Here is a 12708-nt window from a genome sequence, read left to right as displayed (position 1 = left end):
CAGAGTGCCAACTGAAAATAAGGTATTTATTCTGCACTTGTTACGAGAATGTACAAAGATACTGTTATTAACTATTAACTGCTTTTCATGCAAGTGCTCACATGCTGTCATACAAGACCTTTAAGTTTGATTCACTCCCACATGGTTCGCAATTTACATCTGTGGCTTGTGTCTTTTCCTGCAGGGATGAGGATGTGGAACAACTGAGACCCATTCGCAACAACCTGTGTGATCTCTTTGGTATCGGTCAACCGGTGGTGATTAAGGTCAGTCTTTTATTTCCATATGATACTTTCTGGTTGTATGGTGGGTGGTTTGTACTCATTACAAATGACAAATTATTGATTTCCTGTGAACAGTTCTGACCCTTACTCAAATAAACATACATGTACACTATTACAACGAGGGGAACCTGAAGAATTGGGATCAACAAGAAAGAACTGACTGATTTTATCCAAATGTTGTCTTTCTTGATTCTTGATTTTATCTTAAGTGTACATGTATCGTACTTGCTGAGTTTCATTTTCATCTGCCATCGATGTCTTTGTCTTTTGTTTGTGTTGATTTAGTTATTGATTTCATCGTTTTTTTGTGTGTTTTTTCTCAGAAAACGCCTGAACAAAGTACCTCAGCCACTTCAACGTGATCTCTGCTCAACATAAACAGCATCATTTTGGTCAAACAGGACCTAATCTACCCAAACACATAAATCACGGCACAAATGAGTAGCTTAGATGTTAATGTCAGTGTTCACTACATAGTATCTGCCTTGCAAAGTCAGCGCTAAAAGCAGCAAGATGGGACTGGGAAGAGCAGTGAACAAAATACGGTCTTAGTGTCAAAGAAGGATGTCGTGGTGATAAAGTTTTTTTGCCTGTTTTGCAGAGGGCTGTTTGTCATGAGGAACAGAGAAATACATGCTTCATTATCCATCCGGTTTGAAAAGAATTGTTAGAAAAAGACGTCATTTTTTGGGCAATAGTTGATTCAGATTGAGTTTCTTGCTGATGTTTATGGTACACTCACATTCTGGATGTTTGTTCATGGTAAAAGTTTGTAAGTTCCTGCAGAAAGCAGGTACGACGTGACTTGTGTGAAATTGGTTTGTGTGCAAAAGAACTCTACTGCCTTAATGTATGGCTTAGCAGTGTACAGAGCTGCCAACTGCTACGTTTTAAAAGTAATTGCTACGCCAAGCTAAAGATTGCTACGCTTAAACAAATAATCACAAACATGCAACAGTTCCCTCTTTTTTGTGAGTCCTGGTACTCATTTCTGCTTCCCACTCTGTGTGGCGGTCCCAAAATGGGTCATAACACATCATCATCATTGAAAAGTGGCACTGCAGATACTCCCTTACGGGCATTTTATGTTCCTGCATTCTCATGAAACTTTGTTAAAATTGTTCATTCTTTTGTATTAATCGGATGTGGGAATACATTTTGGAAAATGCTACACTTAAACACCATTTCATTTGCTATGCTGAAAATTCAAAAATATTCTAAATTACTACTCTTGAGGCTTCACAAGAGTTGGCAGGTCTGAGTGTATAAGCTTGCCAATCTGGACTTCGTGTTCCTCATGAAGGAAGACCTGTGATAAAATAAACTTTTTTCAAGGTATAGGAGTGCTGTAATGGCTCCCACATTGTCCAGCTGCATGCATTTTGTAAGATACTTTGTTTGATGTGCTGACAAATTTGTACTGAACACAGCCATTTGAGCTGTAACCCCTTAAAGAAAAGAATGGCTCTCTGAGTATACAGCTGTTGTTGTTTAAGAACTCCGATGGTCACATACTGTAAGGTGATGAATAAATATGAAATACTGTTGCATAATTGTTTCAACATTTGTGTATACCTTTGCATTTGTGTGTGTGTGTGTGTGTGTGTGTGTGTGTGTGAGTGTGTGTGTGTGTGTGTGTGTGTGTGTGTGTGTGTGTGTGTGTGTGTGTGTGTGTGTGTGTGTGTGAATGCTTACAAAATTTTAGCTTGTGCAGTCATCATTCTTCAAATTTGAATCTGTGTGGGTGATGAATGAGATCTCAATTTACTCTTATTCTTTCATACAACATTAATGGAGTTTGCATGTGCAAGTGCTACCTGTTTTGTAGCCAGAACACATATGAGTCTGAAACATTGAAATAGTGTTCTGCTAGATTTTTTCTTTAGCTGTGACATTGTTTAAAGTTTGCAAATGTTGCATTTCACATGAACATTACAGTTTTGCTTGCTTGTAATTACTGTTCACAAGAGCGCATTCGTGTCTGCAAACACACACACACACACACACACACACACACACACACACACACACACACACACACACACATACCTGAGTGCGTGGGAATGGAGGAACCTTTCAGTTTCAATTGGACAAATGCCAGTGGTGATCAGTTGTAAATCCAATATTTGCTTTAAAAACATCCATAACGCTGCCAGTTTTGTAATTCTGAATCACATTTGGGCACATTGATTTTGTAGAATGTATACCTTTTGTATAGGTAAGGAGCATGCGCACCTAAAAATAACAAATGAAAATGGTGTGGTCTGATCTGTACTATATTGTGCTGTACAAGCACAGTTGAAGGAAAAATGAAGTTGGAAAGCCTATGCACGATATATTTATATGTACTTCCCTAGAGCTTTTTGAACCATGCATTTATAAATTATTTGCAAAGAATTTGTTCGTTATAGTTTGTAATCAAGACTATCAGGTGTCTTAGGTGCCATGTGGCATAATGTAATTCGCAAGGGGATTGCCTGAGACCATTATCATCTTTAATGAAATTGACATCTTGCTGGTAGATTTGCGTATGCAGTGTGGTTTACGATTTATAGAAAAGATTTTGTTCATTTCTAGCTCTCTGTCTCTATCTTTCCTTTGCTGTCTGTCTGTCTCTGTCTCTCTCATTACCCCCCCCCCCCCCCCCTCTCTCTCTCTCTCTCTCTCTGAGTGCGTGGGAATGGAGGAACCTTTCAGTTTCAATTGGACAAATGCCAGTGGTGATCATATAAATTCATTATCGGAATTATGGTTTATTGTGACAAAATCACGAAGATTTGGCTCTGTAATACATTGTTTTGCTGAGCTAATGTATTGTTGGGTTACTTTCCGTTTATCTTCATTGCTTTACACCCAATTTTGAACACTACCTTATGATCTACAATGCTTCTACTTAATGCGCTTCATGTACATAAACTTATATGTTCTACCATTAATGTTTTTATGTAACCTTTTTTTTTGTTTTTTTGTTGTTGTTGTTGTTGTTGTCATAGTTATAGTAAAATAGTTTAGTCCCTCTTTAGGGCGAGGGCCAGATGCAAAAAAGCATATCTATGCTTACTCTTGTCACCCTCGAAAAATAAAGATTTGTCATTGTCATTGTCATTGTCTCTCTCTCTCTCTCTCTCTCTCTCTCTCTCTCTCTCTCTCTCTCTCTCTCTCTCTCTCTCTCTCTCTCTCTCTCTCTCTCTCTCTCTCTCTCTCTCTCTCTCTAGCTCTCTCTCTCTCTTTCAGAATCGTATTTCAGTTCGGTTTAAATGTTGTGTGCTTGAGAGTTTCACTTTGATACCTATGTTTTGTCAGTTGAAATTGCCCATGCAATGGGACCCCTGATTTTTCTCCAACCCCCCCACCACCCCCCCCCCCCCCTCCCTTGTGTTTACCTCTCTCTCTTTGCAGGAGTTTCCCTTTCAGCCTCTACATTTTCTGTGCAGTTTGTTGTCCCGTTTGGCAGTGCGCTCTCGGTGCATCACAGTTTGTTTTCCAAGTTGACACCCACACATGAATTACACAGTGAATTTGCTCTTCAACCCACGACCCAAACACACCAAACCACAGACATATGAGACCTGTTGGAAGAGGGGGGTGGATGGGAGGGGTGGGGGGTGGGTGGGGGAGAGGATGACGCGGCACATCTGAGTACCGTGACACTGATTTGGGGGATGAGGATGGGGCAGGAGACCTACTACAAAGTAAAGTGGAACCCCATTTTTAAGACTTCGTGGGGAGGTACATTGTATATTAATTTACGGACGTTCATAACGGAACATCTGAACACAACAGGGTCTTTAAAGGGAAGAAGCACGCCGGTCTTAAGTGTGTGTGTGTGTGTGTGGGGGGGGGGGGGGGGGCCTGAAAAGGGGTTTCACGGTGGTGTAGGTATGATTAAGGCCAGACCCCTACTCCTAATATTCACATAAAAAATGTGTCTATGTCTCCATGCTAGTCAGTGAAGAGACGCCTAATATAAAATGACCGTCAGCGGATTAGCTGCTATTTTTTTCTCTCCCGGCCTCACAAACAGAAAAGCTTCATTTGCCGGCTGTGAACCTAATTGCTCATGTTCGACCCCAACCGCCACACTGGCGAGCCTTGACTCAACAGTAAAGAAAAGAAGGAAACAACACCTTGAAATTCCATCCCCACCCCCAACACACACACACACACACACACCAAGCAAACTTATCTTTGCTGGGCAGGTAAAGACAACTAAATATTTAACAATGATTTGTGCTGTATGTGTTTCCCCATCAAACACAATGAAAGTTGGTCACACACACACCACACACACACACACCACACACACACACACACACACACAAAACATTCACCGCTTTCCATCCCCACCCCCGTCCCATCCACTTTCATCAAATGCAAGTCTTAAAGGTCCTTGTCTACATTTTTATACCGAAATCGCCATTTGACCATTAAAATGCAGATTCCAGCGTAGTACTCATAGTAGGATATCCTTATTTGGAAAATGCCAAGCGCAAAACTCCTCTCAAATCCCGTGCATTTCGTGCGTTTAAAAAAAAGCGTGGACAGCGCTCCAGTGTCAAACTGTTGCTGCACTTGTTTGGGCGTGGCTATAAGCATGGTGACATGAATTTGATTGGTCAGTATTTTTAGGCAAAGCACATGTTCTCAGCAAACAGAAAACAAAATATTGGAAGCGTGAGTCACGCTACCCAAAAATAAAATCTTTTTTTACATATATTTTTTTTCTATAACTTTTTTCCCCATGGTTCATTCATCATCTGACATAACTTTTTAGCGAAATCTAACCATAAGATTATTGAAAAAAAGCAAAAATGTAGACGACCACCTTTAATAACGGCATACCAATTCCCCCCCAATTTAGCTACACGCTCTCTCATTAAATTAAACACACCTCGCAAATTGGCACTGTCCGTTTACTTGTGACTTGCCTGCAGTTAACACATCGGCCTGCAGACAAACAGTGTCAATGGTTTAACCGAACAGCAAAAAACGGAGCTATACACACACACAAAAAAAAAAGGGGAAAGGGAGGGGGGTGGGGGAGAAAGTGCAGCAGAAAGCCTTGAGCGACAAGTTTCTTCGATGCAAACAAAGTGCAAATGATTGTGTCCCTTTCAAAGGGTAATGAGTGCAGTTTTCACAGAAAAGTGGCAAGTTGTGTTTGGCGTGCATGACATATCTAACACTCTCTTGATTTCTATTTCGATCTCTGCGAAATCCTTGCACGCTGTTGATCTTTGAGGTGGCAAAACAGTTGCCAGTGTGTCGCAACTATGGACAGCCGAAAAGAAATGAAAATAAAAACACGTGCAAATGTTTGACCGATTGTCAAGAAAGCATGAGCCGATCGTTTACAGCACCCGTTTTTCGTTGCTTTTTTGATTGTGGAAACACTTGCGTTTTTGCGTTCTGGGGAACCTAAAAGTGGTCTTGGTGTCAGATTTTGATGATAATCATGCTGAAAGCAGATACAGATGGAAAAATATTAATAAAATGTGTTTGCATTTTGAAGTTGATTCTCACATTTACAAAATTCTATCGTGATTCCCGTAAGGGTTTTCTGCAATTAATAAGACACCAGTATCACGAACAGCAGTCTAGAAATAGGAAAAGGCAACATAGAAATCAGCTGGTTGGCCATGACGTACTTCTTTCCTGGCTTCCTAGGAAATAAGTCGGTTAATTAATCATGTAATTTCCGTGTGTTAATAATGCAACATAACACACACGTACACGCGGACACACGCACGCACGCGTACACACACACACACACACACTGACACTGACACTGTGACACACACACACATACACGCTCTCTTTCTCTCTCACACACTAATACACACACGCTCTCTCTCACACATAACGACCAAACCGTCGTTCGCACCAGCCCATTTATTGAGACAGATAGAGTGCACGCCAAGCATATCAATGGCAACCAGCTTAATGTAGTGGGCGGTTGTATAACGTCTGTGTAGTCAAAGATTACTGTGCAAATTGTCAACGGTGGTGCATGTTGTCTCTTGGCTATTTGTCCATGTGTGCGTTTTTCTGTCCGAATCGAGCTTTGTTGACCGGACCACTGTTTTTTGCATTTTTCTCCAGAATGTGCACAAGCAGTGATACCGAGGAGAAGGGGGGTGGGGTGGCAGAGAGGTACTATACAGATCACGTACGTGTGTGTTTGCGTGCGCGTGTGTGTGGGTGTGCGTGTGTGTGTGCGCATGCGTGTGCATATTTACATGTGTTTGGGCTTGTGTGCGTGCGTGCGTGTTTGCGAATGTTGTGTGCATGAGTCAGTTTCTTTGCGTTTGTCACAATATCAGTCGCGTAACGATTGTGCGTGCGCGTAAGCAACCTCTTTATCAGTCAGTGTATTTTTCTTTTCTTCTTTTCGCTCTACTTCTTCTACTTCTTTTTTTTCCCCGCCAGTGTAACGTTGGCCCAGACTAAACACGGCATTCCCTCAGGCAGGGAGGCAGGGATAATACAGGGGGATAACGCAAGCAAAGAAAGGATCAAGACAGGATTACCCACACCAGCCGGTATGAGCAGACACCAAGCACGATTTACAATGTTTTTAAATTAAATTTTTTTTTATCGGTTACGATGCCAGTGGCAGTGTGAGATGACATGCAGTAATAACACATAGGAGGCGTGCCAGCTCACCTGCACACTGACAGTGCGGCACTAGCTCCTGCACGTGACGTACAATGATACAGTCTTATGATGACGGGGGCAAGAATTTGGCGGTATTGAACGGACACAAAAAGACTGGGACAGAAAGATAGGATGATTGTATTAGTGCTCACCAGGAGGGCGGTGATGGAGAGAGAGAGAGAGAGCAACCCAAACTGTCTTGCTATCACACACACACACACATGCGCGTGAGGGAGGGAGGGGGAGGGGTAGTTAAACTAGTCAGCCCATGGAATGACGACAACACAGACTCGGGCCAAGAGCATAGTATGGATAGAATAAGAGGAGGGTGAGAGGGGGGAGGGGGTGGGAAGGAATATAGGTATCTCTTACCACTCTGGAAGTGGAACTAATACTGCTGAATGTGACAAGAGAGAGAGAGAAAAAAAATATTCATCTAAAGACTATCAACAGAACGATCAAATAGACCAGGCAAACTTTTTCCGCTTTTCAGATAGGCATGTCATATGAGTACTAAGATTTAACATTTTGCCGGCGTACATTTTCAAAATGAGAGTTTAATTTAAGCACACAAAATTAACATACCCCTTTAAAAACTACCACCACAACCAAGAGTCCGTAATTGTTTCTTGCAATATGGTTTGAATATGAAGATAAATATTGGTTTCCACTGAAAAGGTTATCAGCTAACACACACAAAATGAAACGTATGCGATCGGTAGGCTATATCATCTTTTTGGACAGCAGAACTGATTAAAGGCACATGCACAGTAAGCCTCCCGTAAACCATCACATATCCTGTTAGGCTTTTACACACAGTACAAACACTCTTTCATTTAAACACTCACCGCTTGAGAACATTCTAGGTGCCCTCCGTAAAGAGCGAGCAATTTTCAAAGAATTTATTTTTGCGTTGTTTATCTTACCCCTGAGCCATCGTGAACCCGTGTGATCCAGTTTCCTTTTTCCCAGACCCAGAGGTCTGGGTTATGCGGAGGCATTTGCCTGTGTGAACGGTGACATTCCGGAACCGGAACTAGTATCGAGGTTGACCATGGGCAGCGCCATTTTGTTGTGAAATACGTCATCAGTTTGTGTACACAGAAAGTTGTGACATCCGTCACCCTATGGGAGGGGTGAAGGCAACATTGTTGTTCATCTGTAGAAAGTTGTGAAATCCGTCACCCTATGGGAGGGGTGAAGGCAAAATTGATCATCACTGAGTTTGTGTAACACAGAAAGTTGTGAAATTGTTCAGCAAAAACATCAGAGGTCGAATTGTGCAGGGTCAACCGTAACAAACTCAAACCGAGCCAGTCATACTTACGAATCTAGGGGTCCTTTACGTCCTCACAGGAAATTTTCCTTTTAGGGACGTGAGTTGATGATACGCTAAATAAATAAAAAGGAGAGAAAGAAAAGGGCAAGACCAAGCAAGCCCGACCGTGATAGGACCCCGACCCCGCTCTCCATGAGTAAGGGAGGGGGGTGGGGCAATAAGAAATATACGTTAAGATCCTTGTAAGAGGAATATTAATAATTTTTCTTTTATATGCGTTGACTTCCTAGGGGAAGGGCCATTAAAAACATGGATTTTAATTCAATTTTAGTTTCGTTAAAAAAAGATAAAAATCAGGACCACCTGTCAAGAGGTTTAAAAGTGACTACATTGTGAGAATAATATAAAGAACATGCGCAAACACGTAATACTGATCTTCTAGTAACATTTGGACACATCATTTCATTTACTATGTACATTAAGGGAAAAGTCTGGGTTGTGGCACTCGATCACTAGGTGGGGCACTGCCCTTCGCTCCCTGTTACCCGAGCGCCAACAACAATTTATAGGAAGAGGAACAATAGCGTTTTAGTTTTAAAAACAACAGGATATGTCAGAGTTGTAGATTACTTTTGTGAAGAACGAGACATGGTCGAGGCCGTGTTTATCGTCCGGGTTAAAGAGTTGAATTGGCATAAGGTTATATTTGTCCATATAATCATACAGGGTTGCAAAGCGGGTTAAGTTTGAAGTACATTTTGCGAAGGTGTGCTCTATGGTAATTTCGCTGCCACACTCGCAGTTTCTTTTGAAAACGGAACAATTGAGGCCTTTGGTACGGGCCCTTCTTAGAATGCGTAATAGGGCTGGAGGGAGTTTAGGAAAAAAGCCTCCTTTGATGTATTTCATGGGGTCGTTCTTGTGTGTGCTGTTTAGTTTTGTAAATAAAAATGCGTTTAGGAAGCTATGGTATTCTGAGATGGAGTAGCCAATATTAATTTCGGTTGAGGAGGAAAGGGCAGCCTTCTTTGCTGCAGTGTCGGCTAGATCATTTCCTCTTAAGTTAGTATGCGAGGGAATCCATATTAGGTCTAGGGCCGTGCCCTGTAAGATTACTTGATGGCATAAAAATAAAATTTCTTGTTGCATATTTGTTCTGTTTTTTGTCCCATTTTCTAGGGCTTCTAGGGAAGATTTGGAATCTGTACAGATTACCACTCCCGCGGGTGAGACTGGCATATCGTTAATAAATGAAACTGCCATAAAGATAGCATATAGCTCAGCTGAGAAGATTGAAATGCCTTCATTTAATTTATACCGCTTTTCTATTTTTAATTCTGGGATTACAAAGGCACAGCCCACTCTGCCGTCTGGCAGCTTCGACCCGTCTGTGTATACTTTTAAAAAGTGGCTATATTTCTTGTTTATTGTTTCTTTTGCCAGTGTGGCCAGATATAACAAGTGATCGGTTTTTTGAGATTATATTTACTTTTGGAGATGATGTTGGGGGGTTCTAATAACCACGGCGGGTATATTGGGGCCGAGATAAGTTCAATGTCTTTTATCTGCTTGTTTATGTTGTCGAGGAGATTTTCTGCATAATGTTTAATTGGAAGGGCTTTCTCATGGAGTTTAGGGGTATAACGATTGTTGAAGGTTTTTGTTTTATAATCGTTGATTAGATCGTTTATGGTCTGTGTTACACTATTTGGGGATCTTTGCTGTCTGATAAAATATTGGGTTGTCCGCAGTAGACGTTCCTCGTCGAGGGTGAGCCAGCCCACTTCTCTGTAGGTAGCTTTCACGGAGGCCCATCTGGGTACATCTAATGCTATTTTCAAGGCCTTTACTTCGGTTGTTTGCAGTTTTTTGAGGATGGTTTTAGGCGCTGAAAAGAAGGATTCCTGCCCGTAGGCGAGACGCGAACGGACAAGGGCTCCCACCACCAGCGTCAGACTTTTTTGGCTGTTTGCCCACGGTTTAGTTTTGAGGAACCTGATTACATTTATTGCCTTCGAGGCTTTTTGTATTAAATTATTAATGTGGGTAGTCCATATTAGTCTATCGTGGATGGTTACACCCAGGAATTTTACTGTTGTACTGGGCTTTATGACTTGGTTATTTATTTTGATGGACACACCCTCTTAAAGACCTGTCTTCTGGATACTACCAGGAAGACTGTCTTTTCTGGTGAGAGTTCAAACCCATTTTCCACCATATACTGACACAGATTGTTTACTGCATTTTGGTATGATGTCATATCGACGCCAGCTTTTCCTTGTCTGCTAGGTCTTTTGGAGTCTAGCAGTGCGAGGTCGTCTGCGTAAAGCAAGACGGTAGCCCCGCCCACGTTTACTGTGTTTATATCATATAACATGATGGAAAAAAGTGTCGGGGCGATGATTGAGCCCTGTGGCACACCCATGTCTAGGACGTGTTTCTCAGAGATAGCTGAGCCCACTTTAACATTAATGGTTCTGTTCGAAATAAAGGCCTTAACAAAGTGCAGGGTGCGGCCTGTGATGCCAAGACGTAATTTGTCTAGTAATTTAGCGTGCCACACGGTATCAAAAGCAGTCATACTTACCTGTATTTGAGTGACTTATATACCGACATTTTTATTTCTTATTTTCAGCACAGGTGTAGGAAAAATCATGAACCAAAATGTTATTTATTTTCTAATTTAACATTTTTTTTTTACAAATGTGACCATGTTCTTTTAAACAAACAGTGACATTAAACATTGTTATTTAAAAAAAAAAGAAAAAAGAAAAATAGCTTTTGTGCACAAATCAGAAAATACATTGTACATTTTACCTACAGGCCAAACCGTGAGTTTCTGTGGCAAAGCCCGACCGAGGCCAGCGGTAAAAATAGCCAGCGGGGCGATATCACTTTGTCCGCACGTCGCTGGGCATGATATCAGCGCAGTTCAACGTTGCCAGAGACCAAAGAAGCGCTTTACTCAGGTCGCAGCGCGCGGCGGCTCACTGGAGGAATGTTTGAAAACTATCTGTGCTCGACTGCGAGCAGACCACAGGCACATTACACCCAATAAAGTTTGGACTTGTACTGGCAGAGAGCGAATGCAAATTCGTGTAGGCATACACAGACGCAACATAGCATATACAGACAATAACACCCACAACACTTCAACAGCATATGAAAGGAATAAAAATAAATCCGCAAATCGCGCACAATACACCAGTTAGAAAAACAAGGAGTACCAAAGCGGCGTGCAGAAACTAAACTGACTCGGAGACTGAGAAGAAACATTTATCACACGATGTGGATAGCAAACATTAAAATAAAACAGATAAGTCAAGCAAAAATAAACACAAATATCGAAAACACAATAAACAAAGGTAAAGAAAACAAAAAGAGATGCTTGCCGACAGTCAGTGTGTGTGTGCGTGGTTTGTGCGTCAGCGGAGTGTGTGTGTGTGTGTGTGTGTGTGTGTGCGTGCGCGTGCATGCGTGCGTAGGCTACGTTCTTGCGTGTGTGCGTTCGAATGAGAAAGAAGAGAGAGAGAGGATTGAAGAATGAGGTCGCGCTCTCTGTCACATGAATACATATACACACACTAAAGGCTACCTCGGACACGAACACTTGCCAACAACTGTGGTTGGACATGCTTTTGAAATGGAATATTTTTTCGACATGATTTCTGGACATACGAATCCCGCTGTGTTGCCTACTGATGTTGCGAATGATGAAGGTTTTGAGTTGACTGACCTTGAGGAGGGATTGCATCAGGCGTTTATCGTCTCAAATTATATCCTTGCTACTTTTCAGGAGTCAACTATTGCCATTCATGACGGTAACTTGGATAGTCAATGTTTTTATTTGTTTGATTCCCATCAAAGAAACAGAAATGGTAACCATTCTTCAAATGGCGCTGCAGTTTTGATGTCATCAAGTTAATTCCTTTGCAGAATTGATTGATTTTCTCAAAAGCCATTATCAATGTGTTTATCAATTAACACCTGTTCATTTCTGTCCAACTGCAACATGCAATTCATTAACTTTTGACCCTAACCTTTAACACTTCCCAAAATAAATCTTTGGTGGACATTGCATCGACGCTGTTCATTTTGAATGAACATTTTTCTTGTTACTATATTATGTGTGTGTTCTACAGCGCCCGCGCGTGGGTGTGTGTGTGTGTGTTCGTGTGGGCGCATGACTTTGGAGTTCACATGGTTTGTTTGTTTGTTTGTTTGTTTCAGACCCACACCCATATACACACATTTCACATTTAAACCATGTGTCGGCCCCCTGTCGATATTTATCGACTAAGTTCCTTTGTGTTGCATTGTTGTGCAAGATGACTGAGTGTGTGCAAGAAACCACTTTGACCATTCACCTAAAAATTACATGAAGGAACGTCTGGGAACCTGCTGATTTGAATCAGCAAATTTTCTTGTTTCACAATGTTGTCGTCAGTTTGTAATTCGCTGTGAGCTTATCTGCAATAGCACGTTATT

General features: G+C 41.6%; 1 protein-coding gene across 1 annotated transcript in view; it reads left to right on the top strand.

Annotated features, from left to right (window-relative positions):
- Positions 1-1831, top strand: part of LOC138959628 (tubulin-specific chaperone D-like) — a 40942-nt gene extending 39111 nt beyond the window's left edge. Inside the window, exons 34-35 of the mRNA XM_070331190.1 lie at positions 185-266; positions 608-1831. Coding sequence (XP_070187291.1) covers positions 185-266; positions 608-646 — 121 coding nt within the window. The 3' untranslated portion in view covers positions 647-1831. The remainder of the gene's footprint in view (positions 1-184; positions 267-607) is intronic.
- Positions 1832-12708: the final 10877 nt, after the last annotated feature.

Source organism: Littorina saxatilis, linkage group LG2 (assembly GCF_037325665.1).
Source record: "Littorina saxatilis isolate snail1 linkage group LG2, US_GU_Lsax_2.0, whole genome shotgun sequence".
NCBI lineage: Eukaryota > Metazoa > Mollusca > Gastropoda > Littorinimorpha > Littorinidae > Littorina > Littorina saxatilis.
This window is presented reverse-complemented; position numbering and strand designations above follow the sequence as displayed.